Source organism: Colletotrichum chrysophilum, assembly GCF_026319265.1.
Source record: "Colletotrichum chrysophilum strain AFK26 chromosome Unknown scaffold_36, whole genome shotgun sequence".
Taxonomy (NCBI): domain Eukaryota; kingdom Fungi; phylum Ascomycota; class Sordariomycetes; order Glomerellales; family Glomerellaceae; genus Colletotrichum; species Colletotrichum chrysophilum.
The window spans coordinates 311,636-335,156 of NW_026517323.1; the positions used below are offsets into that span (position 1 = coordinate 311,636).

At 54.0% G+C, this 23,521-nt stretch overlaps 6 protein-coding genes across 6 annotated transcripts; 1 reads left to right on the top strand and 5 right to left on the bottom strand.

Moving 5' to 3' along the window:
• Nucleotides 1–1,417: 1,417 nt before the first annotated feature.
• Nucleotides 1,418–3,433, bottom strand: COL26b_005414 (uncharacterized protein; the record flags this gene model as incomplete). The annotated part of the gene is made up of 3 exons (XM_053178261.1): nt 1,418–1,528; nt 1,585–3,183; nt 3,290–3,433. The coding sequence occupies 3 exons, from the start codon at nt 3,431–3,433 to the stop codon at nt 1,418–1,420; spliced, it is 1,854 nt and encodes a 617-aa protein (XP_053037852.1).
• A 143-nt stretch (nt 3,434–3,576) lies between these two features.
• On the bottom strand, nt 3,577–7,664 carry COL26b_005415 (uncharacterized protein; the record flags this gene model as incomplete). The annotated part of the gene is made up of 3 exons (XM_053178262.1): nt 3,577–7,289; nt 7,358–7,474; nt 7,556–7,664. The coding sequence occupies 3 exons, from the start codon at nt 7,662–7,664 to the stop codon at nt 3,577–3,579; spliced, it is 3,939 nt and encodes a 1,312-aa protein (XP_053037853.1).
• Nucleotides 7,665–9,118: 1,454 nt separating this feature from the next.
• On the bottom strand, nt 9,119–10,940 carry COL26b_005416 (uncharacterized protein; the record flags this gene model as incomplete). Its single annotated transcript, XM_053178263.1, has 4 exons — nt 9,119–10,392; nt 10,453–10,673; nt 10,727–10,796; nt 10,868–10,940. 4 exons carry the CDS (start codon nt 10,938–10,940, stop codon nt 9,119–9,121), a joined length of 1,638 nt encoding a protein of 545 aa, XP_053037854.1.
• Nucleotides 10,941–13,091: 2,151 nt separating this feature from the next.
• On the bottom strand, nt 13,092–16,569 carry COL26b_005417 (uncharacterized protein; the record flags this gene model as incomplete). Its single annotated transcript, XM_053178264.1, has 4 exons — nt 13,092–14,362; nt 14,498–15,706; nt 15,765–15,812; nt 15,867–16,569. The coding sequence occupies 4 exons, from the start codon at nt 16,567–16,569 to the stop codon at nt 13,092–13,094; spliced, it is 3,231 nt and encodes a 1,076-aa protein (XP_053037855.1).
• Nucleotides 16,570–18,154: 1,585 nt separating this feature from the next.
• COL26b_005418 (uncharacterized protein) lies at nt 18,155–19,357 on the bottom strand (the record flags this gene model as incomplete). The annotated part of the gene is made up of 1 exon (XM_053178265.1): nt 18,155–19,357. One exon carries the CDS (start codon nt 19,355–19,357, stop codon nt 18,155–18,157), a length of 1,203 nt encoding a protein of 400 aa, XP_053037856.1.
• A 639-nt stretch (nt 19,358–19,996) lies between these two features.
• RPL8B (60S ribosomal protein L8B) lies at nt 19,997–21,174 on the top strand (the record flags this gene model as incomplete). The annotated part of the gene is made up of 4 exons (XM_053178266.1): nt 19,997–19,999; nt 20,281–20,355; nt 20,417–20,926; nt 20,974–21,174. 4 exons carry the CDS (start codon nt 19,997–19,999, stop codon nt 21,172–21,174), a joined length of 789 nt encoding a protein of 262 aa, XP_053037857.1.
• Between the last annotated feature and the right edge of the window lie 2,347 nt (nt 21,175–23,521).

A 23,521-nucleotide genomic window follows, 5' to 3' on the forward strand; every position in this document is an offset into this window, starting at 1 on the left:
CTTGAAGCTCGATCAAGCCATGAAGGTGAACGGTTGGACGCGTTGTTGTTGACGCGGTCGAAACATTGCGACAAAAATGGGCATCTCTGCAGCATCCATCTCCAGGCAAGGTGCAATGCAGACGGAACAACAGCTTGGCGGCAATGCGCGTGGGGGTTGGCAAGTAATTGGGCTGACTGACCTCTGCTCTCTTCCAGAAAATAAATAATCCGACGCGGACTTCGTGATGGATCTGCTTAGAGGGCGATCTGGTGGACGGAAGAGGAAGAACCAGGCTGCCGATAGAGGTTGGAAAGGCGTTGATTGATCCGGGGACACGCTGGAGTTTTTGACCTTGGGACCATGGGGACCTCAGTCGGCTCAAGGTTTCGGGGGAACTCCACGTGGGGCGCCACCAGTGTCAGGGCTACCTACCTTGCTCCTCAGCTATTGTACACAACGTCACGGGCTGGGAGAAATTTTTTCGGAGACCGGGCACCTAGAACTCCTTCGATTATGTCAGCCATCAAGGACGAGCTTGAGCTCGAGCTCGGGCCACATTAGCTGGCTCAGCATCGTATCTTCGTGCCTGGGAATGGTCTGACTTATTAGTCTTCAGCGACATCAAGGGCTTCGGGACATACAATTTGCCCAGGTGCCGGCATGGTAGTGGTACAGCCCAAGAACTGGCCGACAGGGCTAGTCTATCTCACGGCGCCAGTCCACTGCCGTTCACTTAGCGAACCGCAGCGACAGACGATAACACAAAAGACAGCAGGGCTTCCTGAAGTTCAGGTGCAAGACACGGCATTACCGAGTCCTTTGGTCAAAATCACTCCCATTTTTGAGAGCGTCCATCCGGCGAGAGGCCAATGCGGTCTTTTTGCCGCCCGGCATCTTAAACCAGGCGCTTTCATCATTCCTTACCTCGGAACGGTCCATCCAGACTCGCCATCCAAGTCCGACTACGATCTATGGCTGGACAGGGACGCCGAGATTGCCGTTGACGCCAGCACGGGCGGCAATGAGGCCAGATTCATAAACGACTACCGAGGCATTGCCCAGCGACCAAATGCCGAGTTTCGTGAGGTTTGGTGTCACAGGTTCAAGCAAAGATGTATGGCTGTGTTTGTGCTGTCCGAAGGGAAGAATGGCCGCGGGAAAGGCGGTATTGGCAAAGGCGATGAGATTCTTGTGAGCTACGGAAAAGGCTTCTGGGGTCATCGGAAAGAAGAAGAGTGACAGTAAGAAACAACGGCAACTTATAGCCGTATGTTGATTGAATGTTCTAATACAAATTATGCTCTGGAATCAGAGCGTGGATACTAAGACAACACAAAAACACATGAATGCCCGTGAAACTTCTCGTAGGGCAGTCGAAATACCATGCCGCTCGCCAAACCCAGTGAACCATGTCTCAAACCCCATCCACAATGCATCATCTGCCCCCCGCCATTAAGCCTTGGTAGTAGGAAAGGCTCATGTTAAGCGCATGCTTGAGATGGGCGTCTTCAGTGAGGGGAAGGCTCAATACTCGAGTGACATTATCCTGCAACATGTTAGCCCGGCCATTGATACAAGACTGATTTTAGAGAGAGATCTTACCTGATCATGTCTCGGTACTTCCGCCGTCACCTTAGCCACGAGTGAACCCATCTCAGAGATTGCTGCCAGACTGGTTATATTTCCACTCTCGGCACTCTCTCGCAGAGCTGGCAGGCCGGACAGAAGCCTATCGAGCACCTGTATGGAAATTTGCTGCCGTTGCTTCCGGCGGCTCACAAGCTCCAAAAAGGCCTTGTAGACCTCACCTCCGAGGGTCCAACCAGGAATGACATGGTCGTGGCCTTCGAAACGGGAGAGAGTAACCGCCAGCTCGTCGTAATCGCGGCTGACAACCGCCGATGGCGCGACCTGGTGAACGAGCACATTGTGTGCCTCGGGGTACGAACCGGCTCGGAGTAGACAATGTACTTCGGCTGCCGCGTCTTTCTTGACAGCTCTCATATACAGGGCTTGAGCTTCCCAGATCCAAGAAGTCGGTATCTTGAGTGTCTGCGTAAGAGTTGTGAAATTGTTCCCCGTCTCGGATCCCAGTAGGGCCGCATGCCGACAAAGATTCTCCTGCACAGCCTTCGCTCGCATGTCTGGGTTGCCGAGATGTAGCAAGACAAACGTGGCTTCCAGCCAGCTTCCTTCGCTGACGAGCTGGTCGGCAAAAGCGATGGTCGAAGCATCGGCCTTCTCAGACGCGTTGTGGCCGTAGGATACCTTATTTGTGGATAGCAGGGCGCGACTGAGCTGCCAAGACAGCCGAATGTCTAGAGGCGACAGCTGACTATTCTCCGGTCGCAGTACAGCTTCCAAGTCAGTCTCGGCATCTGAATACAGCTTCAGGAGACCCCACAGAAGGTCCTCGCGAGCTTCTGAATGTCGATCGTTCCAGAGTGCCGGTATGCCTTGTTCAAGATACCATGTCTGAGGACGCTGTTCTCTGTCTTGAGTTATGTCTTCCCGGAACAGACGAACGGCTGCCGAAAGGTGATCATTGCGTGAAATAGAATACCAGAGCCTGAGCCCAAAGGCCTGCTTCCAATCTAGGCCAAAACGCTGTGAGATGATGAACGACTCAATGCGGTCTTCGAGAGGTACTGCTTTCTTTCCCTCGCACACGCCTGAATTGCCGCTCAGCAATTCATAAATGGCGCGTAGGGGGTCGGCAAACTCGGAAAGAAAGTTGGCGTCTTGCCACTCATTAATTTGTTCGCGCATGTCCTTTTTAGCCTGATCATTGCTGCCAATCAGCGAGACCAAGGTTGCGAGGCGAAAGTTGTTCCCATCCAAGAGGTACTTGCACGCGTCTTGGATGCGGTGCCCTGACAAAGCTGCAATGGCCTTCTCTTCGCTAGACCTTGCAAGCGCAACCGATCGAGATGATGCAGAATTAACGAGCGCCGCCCAAAACTTGGACAAACGACTCTTTCGAGATTCGTTCCCCAGATCTTCATCGGCAGAGGCGGGTCCGTCGAAAAGAATGCTGGCGAGCTCCCAAACCAACCTTTCATGTGCGTTGGCAGGGCTGGTGGTGTCTTGGTCGTGGAAAAGAGACATGAGGGTATCGGCATGTAGAGTCGTTCCGGGTACGCCCCCAGTGAGCTCTACTTGCGTCATCTTCACCTGATTCTTGAGAGCCTTTGCAGAAGCCTGGGACCAGTTAGCTCCATGAACCATGCCATTATCTCGTTCCCCTTTGACTTGCCTCATTGGAGAATTTGGCCGCCTCAATAAATCGTCCTCGTGCTTGAACAACGTTCCTCGTCAACATGAGATCATCCGTCTTGGTGCGCCTGGATGGTGCACCAAGAGGCTCGCGAGTCGTTGCAAAGATCAGAGTTCCATCTGGTCCCCAGCTTGGTCTCATGGCGTTGTGGAAGGAGCGATCGGCTTCACTCATATTGGACTGGTCAGCAAAGGACTTGGTCTGTCGTTCATAGGGCCACTAGACGAAAATTTGCCTCAGTAAGATCTCAAAATTAATTACACAAAGCCGCCTGGTATTCTGGCCTGAACGGCGAACAACGAATGAGAGGGGGGTCCCTAGACCATGAAGTATTCACCAACCTGAACAAATCCTCTCAAGGGCGCGGCGGTGGGAGCCTTGGCCTTCTCAAACAGCGAGTTCATCAAATCGATGCTCGTCGCAAAACCGCGTCCGTCTGACACAACACGCCCCTTTTGGCCCATCTCTGTTTCTGCCGCGTGCGATCGCGATGCTATCTCATTCACACTTCGCAAGAACGTTCGGTCTCTCTTCTGAGGGCTAACGGATCTTTGCAGCATATTCATCCATTCGTCTCCTCCGGCAACTTGCAGCTTGATAGGAGTGGCTGAACCCTTCAGCGCTCGCATTCTGGCTCGCAGAATGCCTCCGGGAGTTTCGCTGGCTGGGGCAACCATGTCACCATCTGGCGAGTCAATTGTCTGCTCCGCAGCAAGATGGCGTCTGAAGTGAGTTCCCGCCGTATCCTCTTCCTCAGACATACCATATTCGACATCATGCTCGTCAACCGGTTCATCTTCCGTTGAGAGAACCAGAGCGTTCGAGGTCGAACCCGCGAAGCTATCTTCTAAAAAAGACTGGGGTTGGAACGGACGTGTGAGATCATCATGCTCCTCTCCCGTGTACTCTTCATCCCTCTCTTCAAAAGCACCAGGGAGAGCGCGTCGTTTATTTCTGCGAAAGTCGAATGTGTCAATCTCCCCAGGGCTTGCCTCGGAGTCACGAGAACGTAGCTGGGGAAGGGCGCCGTGCCTTTGGTTGTCGCGAACCAAGACATCATCCGACTGTTCGGGTTCTTCTTCGTCCTCGTCGTAGTCCAGACCGTACGTAGTGAAGTGCTCGACCGAGAATTTCCAAACGCCAGTATCGGGGTTGTACTCTTCGAAAGCGGTGTTCTCAATGCGCCTGAGACGTTCGACATGCTTGGCAACTCGCTTGACATCATGGCCAGGGCGCTTCTCTCTACCCCGTGGCCAGGACTGCTCCAAGGAGATCAGAGCAGGCACATTCAAGCCCTTGCCAACAGGAGGTTTCTTGGCGGCGATAGGATATACAGTCGCAGAGCGGGTTTCGAGAATGACGATCCCTCCGAATATTTCATCGAGGTCAATGTTGGTCAAATCAACCTCGGGTTTGAACTTGACAGATCCTACGTTATCTCTTCCCACGGTGAAGCTTCCAACTCTCTGCCGCTGCGTTCTAGTCATGCCAGCGATAGTCTCTTTGGTAGGACTCATCCAGTATGAGCCAGGGGCCTTATCGAGACCATCGTTTGCCACTTCCGGTATCTGAGACGAAACGTCTTCTTCATGAACGATGGCGAGTTCTTTGCCCTTGACCTGTTCCGGGTCTCCGGTAGGGGGTTTTGATCCGTTGACACTGATGCTAGCAGTAGTCAAGTCTTGGGGAAGAACACTCCTGGGCGTCGAGGCGTTGGTGGGTTCAACGTCGTCAGCCTCCGGAGCCTCCACGTTGCTGGTGTCAAAGCTTACGCGCTTCGACAATTTCCGAGACCCATTGAGTTGATCTGCAGACGGCTTGTCCTTGGTCGGCGTAGAGAATAGGTCACTACGCATGTCTTTGTTGATTATCAGCTTCTTGACGCTGCCATTGCTCCCGTAGTAGCGCGGTCCAGAGCTAGCCGAGAAAGCGCCAGGCGCGAGGATGCTATCTTCAGCATTGAAGCTTCTCCTCAGGTTGCTAGTCGACACGCTCTTGCTTAAGCTTCGATTGAGGCTCGACGACCCCAACAGGCTGCGGCTGGCTCCTCCCGGAGTGCTAGCGGCGCTGGATGGGCTACCGCCAGGAGTGCCGTATGTGCTGTATGAGAATCCGAACCCACGCTTCTGAGGGGTGACAAAGCGGGCAGCGGAGGCAGGGTTGAGTTTGTACATCGGAAGGATGGAGCTGCGTCTCGGCTTTGACTTGTTAGACAGGGGCGTGGCCAACGGTCCTGGGTTAGGCGTCTCAGCACCTGAGAGATTGGAGAACAAGGACGGCGACCCGAAGGCCGAAACATCAGTGATGTTGGCTGTCAGCGACTGAGGGCCTGAGTTGATTCCTTGAGTATTGCCCATGATGGAGCCACCGAGAATAGAGCCTTGGTGCTGTTGCTGTGCGTTATTGCCGCCAAACAAAGAGCCTTGCTGTTGGGTGTTCTGTCCACCAAACAAGCTGTTGCCAGCGGGCTGTGAAGTACCAAACAGACCGGGCTTTGCCTGGTTCTGACCGGCGGCACCGAACAGAGAAGATTGGCCTGTCTGTTGCGCCTGGGGATTTGTGCCCATACCGCCAAACAGACCCCCGCCAGCGTTCGTGCCTTGACTTGCCGCATTGGATCCAAACAGACCACCGGTAGCAGCGGGTTTGGATCCAAAGAGACCGCCACTTGAGTTGTTCGTGCCTGCTCCGCCGAAGGAGTTATTAGGGGCGCCTCCACCGCCAAAGAGTCCGCCGGTAGTCGACGTTCCACCTCCTCCGAAAAGACCACCGCCGCCCGTGGCCGGCTTTTGCTGGTTGCCGAAAAGAGACGAGCCCGCTTGCTGCTGATTCTGCGCGCCAAACCCACCTCCGCCAAAGACTGATCCAGTTCCTTGCTGCTGACTTTGGGCTTGATTGTTGCCAAAAAGTCCAGTTCCATTGGACTGGCCAGCGTTGCCGAATAACCCGCCGCTAGTGCCCGTATTATTGGTGGTGGTGTTGTTCGAACCAAATGCGCTGGTCGTGTTACTCGCTCCGAATCCGCCGGTCGTGGCCCCGGTGTTGCCGAAACTAAAGCCGCCGGGTTTGGCTTGGTTCGCAGCGGTATTGTTCGATCCAAAGAGTCCTCCTCCGGTAGCATTATTGTTAGTGGACCCGAATCCACTGGTCGTGTTTGTGGTACCGAATCCACCCCCCGAACTTGTGCCAAACAGCCCGCCCGACTGAGCGGGCTGAGATGTTGTCGTGCTGCCGCCTCCGAACAGGCCTCCAGTAGCTGGCTTGGGCTGGTTGCCGAACAGACCGCCTCCGGATCCGAACCCTCCAGCGGAACCACCGCCGAAACCGGTGGTCGTGGCCGTCGTCGCACTCGTGTTGTTGTTGGCACCGCCGAACAAGCCACCTCCGGTCGAAGCACCCGATCCAAAACCTGCAGACTGCTGGTTTGTCGCACCAAAACCAGTGCTGCCAAAGTTGGAAACACCAAAGGCGCCTGCTCCGCTGGCATTACCATGACGGCGTCCCTGTGCGTAGTCAGCCAGTCTCAGCTCTTCCGCAGACCATTTCTTGTACGGTTCTTGGAAGAGAATGTTTTGGAACGCGTTTGACTGATTTCCGGCTCCGGCAGTTTCCTTTTCCTGGTGCGCTTGGAACGGTGTGATGGCCGTGCCAGGAGGGTCGCCAACATTTGAACCGATGCCCGGGTTTAGAGATGCGCCAAAGCCTCCAGTGGTGGCGGCGTTGCCACCGAAGCCGGTGCCAGAGTTTCCGCCGAACAAGGACGTGGTGCCGGTGGCAGTGGTGGTGTTGTTCGTCGTGGAGCCAAAGGCAGGCTTGCTGGCGCCGAACAAATTTCCGCCAGATCCTCCAAAGGGAGATGACGTACTTGCAGTTGCATTCCCGCCAAAGCCTCCAAACCCAGAAGAAGGGGTAGTAGTGTTGGTATTATTATTGTTGTTGGAGCCGAAAAGGCCGCCTCCAGTAGACGTAGAAGCTCCGAAAGCAGGTTTTGAGGCTCCGAAGGTTGTGTTGGTGTTAGAACCGAAACCACCTAGGGTAATGGATAATTAGTATACTGCTCAATGCAGATAAAAGGAGCATGTCGGATGTAAAACTCACTTGAAGAGGTGCCACCACCGCCAAAGGCACCAGTAGTGTTGCCAAAAAGGCCACCACTCGTGTTGGTATTGTTGGTAGACCCAAAGGCGCTGTTCGTAGCAGTGCCAGATCCAAAGCCTAGTGGGGATGGTTGATTAGTCTGAATGAAGCTTTGCGACAGAATCGCTGGTGGTTGCGACGACGCAAGTTTTGCCTTACCTGTGCTGGTGCTGGTCGCGTTGTTGGCTCCGAAGCCGCCAAAGCCAGTTGACTGTTGGTTGTTGCTCTGGCCAAAGCCGCCAAAGCTGCCGCTGCCAAAGCCAGACATGATGGATGCAGGCTAGCAGCGACTGTTGGTGCTGAGGTTGAGGATGAGGAGAATGAGTGCGAGAACGCGCACTAGGGGATCTGAGTCGCGGACGCAGGTGAAATCGCCTACAATCAATTATGGACGGTCATGCAGTGCGGTCGGATCGGAAGCGGCCGTCGGTGTTGATGACCGGTGGGCGCGTCGAGCGGATAGATTGGCGACGTGACGTGGGAAGCTGTGGTGTTGTATACAGCTGGTCGAGGAGATTTTTCTCCCTTTGAGTGTCGCGCAAAGGCACGGAACAGAAAGAAGAGGTACGTGGAGAAAAAATGGCTGGGGTGGGTAGAAGGGATGTTACAGCGCGTCGCTTGCAGGAAGGTACAGAAGTACTGTATCTAGCCAGAGGGACCGGGGGTGGGGCGGCAACCAATCAAACCGGGCAGGGTAAAGAAGAGCTGAGCCGCGATGGAGATGGGTAATCACCTAGAAGCAGCAAAACTACTCTCGATGTTACAGATGAACAGTCAGTTAGAAGAGAGTGGTCGAATACGCAGATTGTTGTCCGTGATGAGTGAGGTGCAAGCAAAGGGATTGCTACTTTTTATGAACTTGGGCGGAATGCCGTCGCCTTCACTGGGCGTTCTGAGTCCTAGGCACGTACTGGCTTAGTAATTTTCGACCATTGAAGTGGAGACCGAGAGCATCCACCTGGCGTAGGTAGCTACTCGACGTTGCTGCCTGAGGACAGCAATGTCCTGTGATTGGGCCAGACAAAAGAGCTTGCCGGCTGAGCCAATAGCAAAGCTGGCAGCGAAGTTCAGGCAGGAGCAGGAGCGATCATGTGCAGCTTCATCCTGCCTCAACTGACCAAAGGTACCTTAGCTATATTTACAATTACACATTACCAGCGACTTCACAGGCCATACGAGCGTGGCATCCAATAGCTCTACAACCGTCACCCTGAATCTCCACAACCTGCATGCATGTTATCTGGCCTGACTCTGCGATTTACTTACAGCAATAATCATTACAGACCGTCCTCTCTCCCCAGTGGGAACCCTTCACTATGCGCACAAGGTATCGCAAAACATGATGACGAGTGGCTGATGACCACGAAAAGATCACTGACCGCAAATCCAGACAGCAGAGAGAGATGGAGAGGGAGAGAGACAGACAGCCAAGCAATAATAAGAGTGATAAATAGCACGGATGTTTGGGATTTTGGCCTCAGAAGGAGGGGATCACACCCCAATAAGAGTAAGAAAATTTATCCCACGCCAAACCTCTAAGTAAGAGAACGTGTGTAAGATACGATACGATACGAATGATAATCTGATTTTCCTCGTCGCGCTACCTGCAGCCTGTTCTGATAACGCCAATGACACGTAGGCAGCAGTTGCCGGCCGCACATCTTCCTGGCGCACTCCGTACAATCGACCCGAAAGCAGAAAAGAAGAAAAAGACAAAAGGGACTAAAATTGTATGAGGTCTTGCGCCTGGGTGTTCTGCTGTTGCGGCCGAGTCGCTGCAAAAGGATTGTTGCTACCATTAATTCCCGCCGGTCCTGTCGCAGCAGGCATCTGAGCGCCATATGATATATTGGGCATACCGGTAAACTGGGATCGAAGGAATGGATTGCTTCCCGTCGCTTCCGCTGTCAGGCGATTGGCACCTGCTCCAGCACTATTGACGAATGTCCCAGGCGCTGTGTGTTGTGCTGGGATACGCGTCTGACCCGTGTTGCCGAATGTATCCATGCCATCACCACCAGCAAGCAGTGCATTCAACTTCGCCTCATGCTCCGTCAACTCCTTCTGCGGAGCGCCAAAGGCAGCAGATCCCTGGTTCGGCTGGTTGAACGTCGAGAGTGTCTTTTGTTCCGGAAGACTGCCAAGAGATGGCATCGCTGGCATGGGAGGCTGACTTTGAGGCTGCGGGCGACCAAATGACGATGCGAATGGATTGTTCGACCCTGTTTGCATAGGCTTCATGGGGTTCCCCGCCTTCATGGTGCCTGTCGACCAAGGGTTGTTGCTTCCTGGTTGTGCGACAGGCTCTTGAGGAGCAGGGCTTTGAACTTGTGATTGGGCGTACGGGTTGTAGCCTGTCGGCTGAGGCTGGAACCCCTGCATACTCTGTTGTTGCCCGTAAGGGTCCATATTCATGCCCTGTTGTGGCATTCCGAAGCCGCCGCCGTAACCGTTCTGGAATCCAGTCGCTTGCGGTTGCTGGTAGCCCGTATAGGCATTCGGCATGAAGCCTGTGGGCTGCGGCTGCAACTGACTTTGATCGATGGGATTGGCAAAGAAATCAACAGCGCTGCCCTGCTGATAACCTTGGTTGAACCCAGTGTACTGCGGCTGCGTCGATTGCGTCGGTGTGTCGTCGAATAGCAAAGACGCGTTGCTGTCCTCCATCTCTCGCCGACGTCGTTCGTCCTCTTCTTTGCTAAGCTTGATAGCCTTGGCAAGGTCATCGTCCTCGGCTTCGTTCGCAGCGCGGCTCGCGCGTTTTCTACGATCCTCCTCCTCCTGGTGCTTACTGGCCTCAATGGCGAGCCTGTACTCCGTGTCGTCCTCATTGCTTTGACGACGACGAGGCCGCGGCTGCGTGGGTCCCATCTGCTGAGGTGCGAACTCCTCAAGGCCGGTGACGCGAGATTTCCATGACTTGCGGTCACTTCTCTCAGCCCGTAGCCGTTCTTCGTCCAGGATGAGCGCGGTCAGTTCCTTTGCAGCAACACGGACTAGTCCGCCCAGTTAGTCAACGAATACACGGTAGAATCTGCTCAACAGAAGAACCATACCGTTTTGGCCAACATCTCTGCCGTCTTCATCAATGTACTGGAACTCGCGCAGTGTCTTAATAATATAGATGCTTTGTCTCGCCCACGTAACGACAAGCTCAGACCCTTCATGCAGGCAATAGTCAAGCACCTTCAGGGCTTTCAAAACGTGTCGCCAATTCTTGCCCTTGTCGTTGAGACGTTTGTCTAGCATATCCATGATCTCGTAAAACTCGGTCGATCTGTAGATAACCATTAATGCGACGCCTGATTCATGGGCAGGGAGAAAACCCACGTGTTGTATGTCAGCTGAGCGATTTCACTCATCTGAGTGCCCGTCGGACCCCATGGATCATTACTGGTGGCTAGACAAAAGATGATAGTTAGCCACTGGCCACAAGTGTACTCAAATGGAATGACGCGGTGTAGGACGCACCTTCTCGGACTTTGACTTGGACACTTGAGTAGCCCTTGGTCACATTTTTGACACTGCGGATGACTTTGGACATTTTGACGGCTGGTTTCTATCGTAATTTGATGGCAGGCAATGGCCAATTAAGCTCGCTTCGTAAACCAGGCAACAGACTGTTGGGCGATATCGGGGCCGTTGGTAGGATGTTCCGGTAAACTATCGGGAGCGTCGGGAGGCCGATGAGAAAGAAGTCGGCAAGATAGCCTTCCGACAGGTTCTAGAGTGCGCAAGTTACCAAGCGCAGTCGGGCGAGAAAGCGCTTGGGCCCAACGCAGGCGAGTCGTCGGCGGACAGACAAGGTCACCTGTATTCGCCGGTGATGTTTGGGTGCTGAAGGCAGCAAGATCGATGCGGTCAGCGAGAACCGCAATATTACAACGTAGCTGAAGACGGAGAGGGGCTGCGGTCGGCAGTTCGTCGACGATAGAGGTTGTGGTTGACGAAATACCTTTTGGGCCGGTCCCACGAGTAATCGAAATGACCGTTGATGGGGCGCTCGGCGTCGCAAACGGGCCTGGTTGCAGAGGCCAAGGCAGTTGTTACTGGACGCCTGTGGGAAATTGAGCACCCTTGGTAGTCGATCACTTGTAACCCGGAAGGAGGTGAACGAGTGAATGATTGAATGGGTCGAGACGCTCAGTCGTGGGAGGGTAGAGGGGGCGCGAAAGAGGCAAGTGGACGAAGAATGGCGGCAAAAGGGCCAGAGGCGATGCCGAATGACACGGCAAGGCGGCTTGACAGGGCAGAGCTTCCTATCAATCCTGTACAGCACGCAAATCGCGATATGGTAACAACGGTCCGACTTGCCTGTTTTGCTAGGAGTGCCGATGGCCAAAAATCGGGCACAGGCACGATGTTTGGATGTACGGTGTCGGGGAGGTTGGGGTAAGGTGATTACAGATAAGTTGGATAGATGACAGGTCAGGCCAAAAGTCAAGTTTGGTTTGCGAATGGAGAGTGTCACGCCTCTGGCAGTGCCCCAGTATGTGCGGCGAAGGGTGCTGCGTAATGCGACTTGGCGAGCGGAGACACGACTACGCACCAGAGCACCTGTGCTCGCTGCGCCTGTGCCTGCACTCGGCCTGTACCTGCACCTACCGTACCTTACCTACCTCGCACCTTACCAGTACCTTCTCTGCATAGGTACAGCAACCTGTGGGAATGGGCTCTTGGAATCAATCAAACGGCACTGCGCGCCCCCGAGAGCTGGCGCCTAAACGCACAAGCATCCCGACGACCATCACCGTCGCGCCCAAAGACGTCTTGATTAACCTCTAGGGTCTTGAGTAAGAAACCCGTATGGCGAGGTGAACATCCTGACTATGGCTTTTAGCATCGGATAGGTGCCCAAGGTATGCTGGCTCTGAGCTGGCCAAATACGCACCTATGGCTGGCTGATGACCTTACGGTCCTCACCCTAGGTAGGGCCTTAGCTACGTACTTTACTGGGCTATGGGTTCCATCATTGTAAGGTACCTACCTCAGGAGGAGTGTAGGTGCCTTAAGGTTGTATGTGGATACGATGGTTACCTAAGTGCCCAAGGCATATCAAGGTACCTAAGGCACCTACCTAAGGTAAGGTAAGGTTAGGTATGGAAGTCCCTGAGGTCCTCACCTCACGACCCGCGTTGGCGCCTGCTCCCCAGTCGTAAATTGGAAGGTGCCTTAGGTACAGCGAAGTGAAGCAGGGTTACCTTGGGGCCGTTTTGGAAGCTGAGCCGCCATTATTTCGTTCCGTTGCCGTTTTTCTTACCTTGCCTATCTACCTTACCTACTAACCTTGCGGTACCGTGGCACGGTAGCAGTTGCGCAGTGCTTTGCGTTTGCTGTGCTTCTGCGACGCATCAACCACCCGAGGGAGGTACCTGACCTGGCCTTTAGGTACCTAACTGACTGAGATGGACCCCAACCACCAAACCCTGCCTAACCCGGCGCATTTTCCCATCGCCTACCTGGAGTCGCCGCGTTCTCAAACACTCTTCTCAAACGTCCAAGCAAGCAGATAACCAATCCATGTAATATTGCATTCCTTTGATCTCACGTAGCAGCACTAAGCCAGCGACTGCCTGCTTCCGGTCGCCTGCTGAACAAGCACCGCTTTTGAAGTTTTCAATTGCTATATCTTCTACCACACAGTATGTCGACCAAACGCCTAGGAAATGATAATTAGGGGTATCAGCTGTGGCATTTACTTATCCTCTGCTTGGCCACCCGCGTCTCCGTGACCGCTGTCTTCAACTCCGGTAGCTTCTTCCATCAAGGTGGGCGGCTGTGCCCCGGTCTGGAGTTGAACCCGAGCCACATCGATTGATTCCTGGTTCTCCAGCCTCGACCCTTCATCCTCTCCAATTGTACCTCCGAGAGCCGCCAGCCGCGTCCTTTCTCTAATCCAGGCCGGCGGAAGACCAGGTCCGCTGTCAGCGTTGCCGTAGTCGCTCTTCTTGGTACCTTTAGGCCATCGTCCAGGCCCTCGCCCAGTCCCACCCGTCTTCCTACGCGACGATGACGAAGAGCTCTTGGGCCGGCTTGATGTTGGCCGTCTGACGCTGCTGCTGCTACCGGCCGGCCGTCGTGGTCGCGAGTTGTTACTGTTGCTTGGAGGTACCGTCGGCCGCGTTACGCTAGACCGCGGCCGATCTGCACGACGGCCTCCTGGAGGCGGGTACACCTCGAACCTCGACGGCGGGACATCCCTGTACAGAAGCGTCCAGTTGTCTAGGGAAACCTGATCCAGGTCGGCCTGTGTCGCTTGGACTTCTTGGTATGTCTCCTCATGAGCCGCTGCCAAGCCGCTGTCGCCATTTGAAAGATCGTCCTCGTGCAACTCCATGGATTCGTAAACCGCCGGCTGCACCTCGGCTTCATCCAGTTCGTCTCCTGCGGTATCTTCATTGGTTGATGGCGCACTTTCAATCGCCGTGGCCTTCTCTCCTGTTCCCATGACAGAATTGCCGTTGATAGCAGGGTCATGTTGGGAGAGAACCGAGACTGCTTCCTCAGCCGGCTTCTGGGCTTCATCGTCTTCGCGGGGTGCGATGGCGCTGATAGCTGGGCCAAGTTCAAAGTTGGTAGCATTGCCTCGGCCCATAACATACGGAGTCCAAGTCAGCGCGTCCGGATTCAGCTTGACGTAGTTCTTGCGCTCCCACTTGGAGATGTATTCGGTGCAGTATGCAAGGTCAATTCGAAAAGCGTATAGCTCAGTGTGCGGGTCGCGAACGAGGCACCGAAGACCCTCGAGAGCCGATATGACATCGTCGGGTGTCAAGCCCGTATCATCAGACATCTGCCGGACACTCAAGCCATGAGCAGCTGCCTTGGCATCCGATATATGATCCAAGAGATAACGGCAAAGCACTAGCCTCCAGTAGTTGCGATAAGAAACCAAGCCCATGTCGGAAAGTGGTTTTTCGGGCGATCCTGTCTTGCGCTCGACACGAGTAAGCAGATATGAGAAATCTATCAACAAGTTGCCATAGCCTTTTCGTTGATGGATTGGTAAGGTCAAGATGCAGGAAACATTGTTCTGGCTGCTCGCCCGCTTCTCTTTGGAAAAATAACCCACGAAATGATAGCCGAGAGCATCATACTCACACAACACATAGAAGAGGAAAGGCTCGACGTCGTAGTAGAGTGTTTTGGATCCAAGGAAGAGCTTGGCCAGCAGACAGAGATTCTGGCAGTAGACTGGATTCTTTCGGCCGTCAACCTCGAAAACAGAAACAGAACCATGTCGGTATATCTCGTCGCCCGGAGGGTGCTTGGCCGGACACTTAAGTTTGTGACGCCAGGCTACATAATCTGAGTTCATGTACTTGAGGCAGAACTCGCAAATGTACAGAGTTCGGTTCCGACTGTACTCTTCTGGGTAGGGTGCCGCATACCACGTGTCGATTTCCCAACCGCCAAAATCGATACACTCGATCTGGCTTGCCGGTCCAGCATTCTTCTTTGGCTTCTTGGCAGGTGTTCCCAAGATAGCCTGAGTACTTTGAAGACGAGCTCTCCAGACTTCTTCCGCCTTTTGTTTCGCCTCGTCGAATCGCCGACGGTCATCATTGGCAGGCAAGGTTCTGGATGTGTCGGCTTCTGCCTCGCTGAGAATCCCTCCGTACGGCTTGGTCTTCATTTCATCCGTCTCGCGGTCATAGAAAGAATAGAAGGGATGTGAATAGTCTGTCGCAGTGGAAGTTGATGGCACGACCGTTGAAACACCACCACGCGACGAGGCACCATCTCTCCTATCCGATCTCTTCCGATTTGATGTTGCTTTTCTGGACAAGACGCGGCGAAGTGAGGATGGCTTTACTCGCATATTGACGATTATTGAGCGTTGGCGACGGGTAACGACAACAGCCTGGGATTTCCTAGCGGGGTTCAGTCGCAGCTTGCGGCGGACTTCTTTTTCTGCAGGACCGTCAGACGCATCCTGGTTCGTATTCAAGCCATGGCTGGTCTCTCGATCTTTGGAGGCATTTCTGCGACGTTTCCGAAGAGACATCACCATTTCATCCGCCTCGACGGAAGAGGTCTTTCGCTTTCGAAGAACGCGTGATCCATCCATAGGGTCGCCGTCTAGCAGAAGTTGGTTGAAGACCGAGTGAGAGTCAGGTTTCGCAGGCCCCTTCTGAGGGGGGAGCAAGTCGCGCGCCACTTGAGATGCCGTTGACCTCCTAGAAGAAGGCGATAGCTCAAGCTCAGTTTCATGCTCGGGCTCAGGTCGACGAGAAACATCGGCCAAGGCCGCAAGAGACGGTTCATCATCGGGAGCAGCACATTCAGGGCACTTCCACTGCTGAAGATCTGAGACATCGTCTTGTCAGTGCACCTGAAATACTAGGCAAATAGCTGAGGAGCTTACCTGTGAGCTCCTTCACAACATCTGCTTCTCTGGCGCAATGTTGGTGTGCTACACAATCAGTCAGCTTCGTGGTTCTCCTCGAAGACACGCCTAGCCACTCACAATTTTCGCCACACACGACGCAGCTTAGGTACTCCTCAAAGTCCTCTCCAGGATCGTTGTCCTCGTCTTGCCTGCAGAACATGCATGTGTTGGGCGCAGCATCCTCAGAGCCTTCTTCCTCGTCGTCTTCTTCGCCCCCAGCAGCGTCTTCCCATGCTGCGGCACCGTCAGACTCGTTTCCAGACTCGCTCTGGGAGTCCGAGTGTTCGCTATCAAGCTCCGCCTCATCATCCGTCTCCCCCGGTCGAATCTTGACAGCACCGACGCCTTCAGCCTCATCTTCTTCGATATCGTCCAGAAGACTACTGCTCCGACTTCGCGCGCCAGCTGAGGCGTCATCACCGTCGCGCTCCGTACGCGCACCCATGTCCTCCTCAGAATCGTTATCCATATTATCCTCAAGAGACGCATGAGAGAGATCGCTGGCATCGTCTGTGTTTTCGCCCATCTCAAGGTCGTCTGCCAGGGCACTGACGGATCTTTGCTCGTCCCCATCGCCAGATGCGTCTGAAAAGCCGTCATCGTGGGTATTCGGGTTCGTCAACGGGCTCTCAGTACTCCCTAGACCATCTTCGACAGCATCTGGGGGCGCCGATTCATGCTCAGCATCCTCATCCGAATGGGTAGCGCTCTTCTGAAGCTCCTCTTCTGACAACACCGCACTTTGTTGCAGCTGTTCTTCGGTAAGATGCGTACTCGCCATTTTGTCGCACAACGCTCGTTACGGATCGTTCGAGACGAAAAGTTATTGCTTCGCAACACGTCCACAAAGAACACAATGGCGGTTCCCACAGCCCATAGCTACCCAGGGGAGAAAAGGTGGCTAAGGCTGGCGATGCGCTGGGCGATGTCGACGCGGTTTGGCTCGGTTCGTTTGATGCGTCGGGATCGACTACCCGCGCGCGCGCGCGCGATATACACCAGAGATACGAGCGGCCCAGTGAATATCAGAATGGTGCTTGATATGGACGAGAAACGCGTTGCGCGGGGTATTGACGTCAATCTATCTCGTCTAGGTTGACATTGAGTAGGCGGGTGGTAGCTCCAAGATGCTAGGTTGACTTTTAGGTCGAGTTCTAGGTCGAGTTATGCGCGAGCAAAGGGGCGACACGTTGGCGACTCAACCGTGAGCGACCACCTTGAGGTACTCGCCGCCTGTTCCCAAGGGATGCGACTGTAGCAAATGAGAGCTTACATTGGCCAGGTACATACGGTACCTAGGTACCTGCCTGGCCTGTATAACGTACAGTAAGAGCTGTGCCAATTTAGACAGTGCAGACTGGTATCCACATCTGATGCCCGCGACCAGTCAAAACGCTTCTAATTGTTTGATGTCCGGACAGTCACGTGGTGCCATTGATCTGGACCAGCCGCTGGTCAACGACGACAGCGGCTTCATCGTCAACCAGTATATTGAGCTCAAGAAGCCGGCAGTCTGCAACGCCGCATCCCACCATCGACCTCGACCTCGGCTTCGACCTAGAGTCGCGACAGTCGCAAGCATTGATTTCGTTACCTGCCTCTTCCTTCCTTCTTTGTACACAGGAAATCAATTGAGCATCCTTGATTGGAAGGTCGCCCGCGACAATGCCTGTTCCTTTCGAGACTCTGATTCCCTATGGAATCATGGTTGCCGTGAGAGCTACCCATGCTTACCCAGACGCGGACACTTCGATCATACCTGCGGACGCTAAGACCAGTCCAGATGTTTGGCATTACCGGCACCGGCTTGCACGTCATCAAATACGTCCAGAATGGTGGAAAGAAACCTCGTTGGGGGCTGGATCAATGGGACAGAGTTAGTATTTTCTCCTGCGCGTCTCGCCATGGCCAACGCTAACCAATCGGGCTGCAGCAAAGTACGCACCGCTCCGAGATTATGACTTTTTCTTGCAATTGGCGTGATATTTAACCTCATGTCCACTAGTGATGGATCGCGACCGTCGACTCACGGGCGACCTGCGAGGTCAAATCGACAACGCCGAAGCCCCTCCAGGCTTCGAACTTAACAACCCTTGGAGGGTAAGTTCACTCTGGAAACCAAGTTCGGGCATCGCAACTGACAAAGGCACAGTTAGAGAAGCGTTTCTCGTAATGCACGGGATGATACCAAGAAATGTATTCTACTTCAAATTCAGGCGTACTCTGATAGCCTTGGTCATCTCGGCCAAGGAATAAACCTTATTCTTCCAGCTACATATGGGTGTGCCAACCTCATTGATTTCTCCTGTCCGCGATTGATGGGTGGCGCACATGAAGAGGGGCGCATAGGATGGAAATTGCCTGTTTTATATGCGGATCTCTGGCTTATTCTTATTGAGCCCGTCTACCAGGAGGCAGGCCTGGCAGACAGCCTGACTTGACATGTAACCGCATCTCTCGCAACTGCCCAGTTTCTGAAGGGGACCGTTCGTCGCCGCTTGCTGCGTTGAGGGCTTCGGCTGTCCAACAACTATGTCTGCGTGGGGTTTCGTCTTTCCGGCTACCGCTGTCGTGTAGTCTGTTACCAGGTCTGCGTCGTCTGTAGTCTGGCTCAATTGAGCGTCCAGCCGAGCGATCTCCCCCTTTGACCCGTTGCCATTTTGCGAGCCGCAGCCACTGGCGTAATCGTCCTCGGCAACCCGACCAGAGTCGCCCTTGCACGCGCATGAGTTGCTGGATGCGCCGGCAACGAGTCGCGCCATGTCCTCGCCGCTCCGAACTATGTCCAAAATAGCGCTGGGACGCACCCGCTCGAGGTTCTTGATCAAGGTGCGTGCAGTGCCTCGAAAGGCTTCAGGACTGTATAAGCATTCGGTGCTGAAGTAGTCGAGTTTTTGGTGATGAGCATACAACACTATCTCCTTCTCGTACGAATATTTCAGCGGCTTGCTGCGTTTGACGTCACTGGAATCGTCGCCAGTAGTGATGCTAGTGCTCCGACCAAGGCGAGGTAAATCACCTCTCAAGAGGTTCATGAGAATGGTCTCAGCAACGTCGTCGGCATTGTGACCGGTAACAAGATGTTTGATGCCCAGCATCTTGGCGCCGCGATCCAGCGCCTGCCGGCGAAAGACTCCACAATACGTGCAGTTTCCTTTCTTGCCGATGGTTTCGACAACCTGGTCCATCGTCCAACCATACAGCTGGTCGTAGCCTACGACGGTCAGCGGCATGTCGTACTGGACAGCATTCCTCTTCACCGTCTCCAGTGAATCGTCTCTGTAGCCTTTGATTCCTTCGTCGATACTGAGAAGCTCAAGCTCCAAGCCATAGCTATATCGTTCGTTTAGGGTCTTAAGCACGCTTGCCAGTACTGTCGAGTCCTTGCCACCAGATGCGCCAATGGCAACCTTTTCACCGGGAGCGAAGAGAGCGGAGGACACTATGGTGTGGTGTACCTCCTCTTCAAAGACTGATATGAAGCAGGCTTTGCAGAGCTTCTGGTGGTTCTTGGGTCGCTTCACAAGAGCACGCTCTATCTTGCAGTTGGCGCAAAGGACAGGGGCCATGATGGCGATGACCTGGGCCCGGCTGACGCTGACAGTTACGAGCGTGGCGAACTCTTTACCGGCCCAAATCAGAGGCGCCGAGGGAAGGAAAACCCAGCTTTTTCAAGCCGCGGGGAAACTGGCCTTGTGATAGAATCCCGTAAAGCGTTGCGAGAAAAACACAAATCCCCCTTCGGCTGACACAGAGTAACTGGGTACGGGCAATTCGTCAACAGGGAAGGTAGGTGAGTACCTTAGCGTCAGGTGCTCAGAAAACCGGCAGTTCGGTGAGCTCTCGGTCAAAGAACCAATCAAAGCAACACTACCTCCTTATGACCCTGCTACCTTCCCCAAGACCTGCACCCAAAGTACCTACCTTAAGGGGGTAGGAACCTAGATACCTTACGGAGCCAGTATGGGTACCTCTCCAAAAAAAAACTCGAGCCGGGGGTGAAGAGTCACGTGGTGATAGCGCTCTTCTGCAGCACGGACTGTACTGACGCCTTATCGCAAACCCACCAGCCAGAATTTTTTTGTGCCCTAACTCCAGCCCACACTCTGGAGCAGACCTTTTCTCGTCTCCGCCATTCTGAGCCTTCGCAGCGTTGTGTCGTCCCTCATCCATCCCCCCTCCACGGCAGCATCACGACAACCGACAAAATGGTAAGTGCACACCGAACGTCGACGCCTTCGTTTGCCCTCGTGGCCAGAACATCCAATGTCGCCTGCGCGCATTGTGATTATTCCATCCGCCCGCCTGTCGTTGCGTTGCTCGCACGCACACATCGCAGGACGGTGCGATGATGATGATTTGGCTTGAGAGGACGGCAGAGGACTGATTTGCCGTGAGGCATCAATTCTTCTCGCCGTCCTTCTCTTTAGAGTTCAGGGAAGACACAAGTTGATTTGAACAACTCGCTGATGTCTTTCTTTCTCAATGACAGCCTCCCAAGTCCGGTAAGAAGGTGGCACCCGCCCCTTTCCCTCAGGGAAAGGCTGGCTCTAAGAAGGCTCCCAAGGTCAGTACCAAAATTCGCAACCCTGTCCGCTTAGCTCAGTGACGGCTGACTACTTCTTCAGAACCCCCTTCTTGAGCGCAAGCCCCGCAACTTCGGCATCGGCCAGGACATCCAGCCTCGCCGCAACCTGTCCCGTATGGTGAAGTGGCCCGAGTACGTCCGTCTTCAGCGCCAGAAGAAGATCTTGAGCATGCGCCTCAAGGTCCCCCCTGCGATTGCCCAGTTCCAGCACGTCCTCGACCGCAACACTGCCGCCCAGGCTTTCAAGCTCCTCAACAAGTACCGCCCTGAGACCAAGGCCGAGAAGAAGGAGCGTCTCGTCAAGGAGGCCACTGCCATCAAGGAGGGCAAGAAGAAGGAGGATGTCAGCAAGAAGCCCTACACTGTCAAGTATGGTCTCAACCACGTCGTTGGTCTTATCGAGAACAAGAAGGCTTCTCTCGTCCTAATCCCCAACGACGTTGACCCCATTGAGCTGGTCATTTTCCTTCCCGCTCTTTGCCGCAAGATGGGCGTCCCCTTCGCCATTATCAAGGGCAAGGCTCGTCTCGGTACCGTTGTTCACAAGAAGGTAAGCAAATTCCGAATCGTGGTTGCTGAGATGCTGATCAAGGGCAGACCGCCGCTGTCCTCGCTCTCACCGAGGTTCGCTCTGAGGACAAGAACGAGCTGTCTAAGCTCGTCTCTGCCATCAAGGATGGCTACATCGAGAAGACCGAGCAGGCGAGAAAGCAGTGGGGTGGTGGTATCATGGGTGCCAAGGCACAGAAGCGCACCGAGAAGAAGAGGAAGGCGCTTGAGACCGCTATCAAGGTCTAAGAAGGACAAATACCCGGACTGCTTTTAGTGCATTAGGAGACTAGGCCACTCGAGGTTATCGGATTACAAAAATTTGGCATGGCGTCGGGATGACTATTCATTTGGGTTTCGGTTCACGCTTCAGGTTTCCCTTCGCATCTAACTCTGAGGACCGAAAAATGTTTGTCGTGTCCTGACCAGGTTCCAGTTCGGGACGCAGATGATCATGCTCGTCCATCAGATGTGCCCACGCGTACGTGTATTAGCATCACCTAGCGCAAGCAGTAATTCGAGCCGAATGTTGTGTATCCGAACTTGTCCGGTCGTCGGCGGTATCTCCGCCTGCCAAAGAGATGACGTGAATCAACCAGCTCATTATTACAGCTTCATAACTGGTGCATATGGGCGACAGTCAACGAGAAAACCTTGTACTGCTACGTATTGTGGCGCAACTCTCTGTGGAGGTTAGTCGGCGGCAGGGTTACAGCCGCACGAAGAAACTGTCTGCTCGTAAAAGATCCCCCACTATGCACATACGGCTTCAGCTAAAGATTTGGGTACGCCTCGCCACCGAACCTTTTTTTTTTTGGTTCTTGTCCGATTCTGTCCTATGTCCTCTATGTCGATACACTGCCTGTTCCAACGGATATTCGTAGCACAACTTCAGAAATGGGCACGAACTTGGCTCCTCCTCACTATCGCTCATGTTGTGTACCATGACAACCGAGTAGGCATGCTCTGTGTTTTTGCTAATTTGGCCAAACTTCCCCGAGGACGGGATGATTGCGCTGACAGTGACAGCTTGAACTTGTCCAGGGGCCGGGGTCACTTTGCCAGTTGCCTACATGCCTACGCACTGCGGGGAAGGTTCTTCATATACTACTCTTCTCGCTCTTCTGCAATCCTGGTATGTCGTAATTTGAGGCAGATCATCCTTGTCCACGACCCCTGTCGACGCACTGTCCGGCTAGATTTGAGCGTGTCTAAACTAGGAAAAGCGGTGCACGGGACTGGCGGGGCAGACAAGCTCACGGCACATGGAGGGACCACAGGTGGCAGAATGTAGTAGGAATATGTATATAGCAATAGGAAGCAAGACCAAAATGTGAGGGGGGAAGGAAGAGAAGAGGCTGGAGCACCATGGTGCATTGGAAGCGCACAAATTCTATTATGGTTGCCTCTTTAACCTGGTAGCGTTGGCACTTCCAGATGTGCCGTTTCAGGGTGGGGGAGGCCCCTAGCCCGGCTTTACGTCCGCTACTCTGATCAGTCACCGTATGCTTCAAGTAGGTTACTGAGCATCCATGGATGGGTTAGGTTCAATGCTTGTAGCCCACGTCTGCCTGTGTCGAAGATCAAGTCCGTCGTTGTGTGCAGGCCAAATGCGAGCCGAGCGGTCAGCCGCCCTCTGGTCGACAGACATTCAAACCTGGGGTGGCAATCACATACACGAAAGGTTTACATGCAAGCCGACCGTGGCTTTTGACGACCAGAACGAGCACGCACTTGACTTGTATCCGAGCTGCTGTCTGGGGATGTTACTCGACCGAAGGACGTCGGCAGAGGAGCGGAGAGACAAGATGAGATCCAAGGCATGAGGAGGATACGGAGCAGCAATGCTGGGATAGCACAGCTTCTGCTCGTGCTAAGGTGTCTTGAGCGACTCGTCGAGTCTTGGCTCCGTTTGAATCTGCGTCTAAAAGAAGTATGCCCATCCCCTGTTGCATCTATTGTTGCTGCGGCCATTTGAGAGCGAAGACAGCTGGGTTCCTTGCGGTTCGCTGTCTCTATAGTTAGCTGCACGGAGTGACATTCTCTAGTTATATTATCTGCATGCCCCCTCCCCTCCCCGCCCCTCCCCACCCAAAGCCTTCGGCGAACGCATCACTCTTCCTCATCTTCGCGACTATTGCGTGGTAACATCTTGCTATTCTCTGCAGGATCTGTCCTCATCGCTTCGGAAGCGCTTTCTGGCAAAGGCGCTTCTCCTTGCCTCAGTTCATCCATTAGGTTTGTTCTGCCTGTCTCAACCGATCTCCTCTCATTGGATCACCACTCAGTCGGTCCGCCCCCTCTTCCCCAACATCCCACGTTCGGCTGCATGTCTCTGCCCATATTAATGCAAGTTCCTACTCTCAGCGCAGCCGGCTACCATCCCTTTGCATGCCACATGAGTGATCACTTACACACGCACGCTGTATTATACACAATGCCTCCTCCTGACCACCCGCCCTCCTCTCCCCTCCGCTCATCCAATCTGCTGTGACGCGCACCCTCCTTCGGTCTCTCCGCCGAAGACTCGGAATTGAATGGCAGACGCTGATTATCCCAGTCCAAACTTGCAGCTTTCCAGTAAGTGGAACGACGA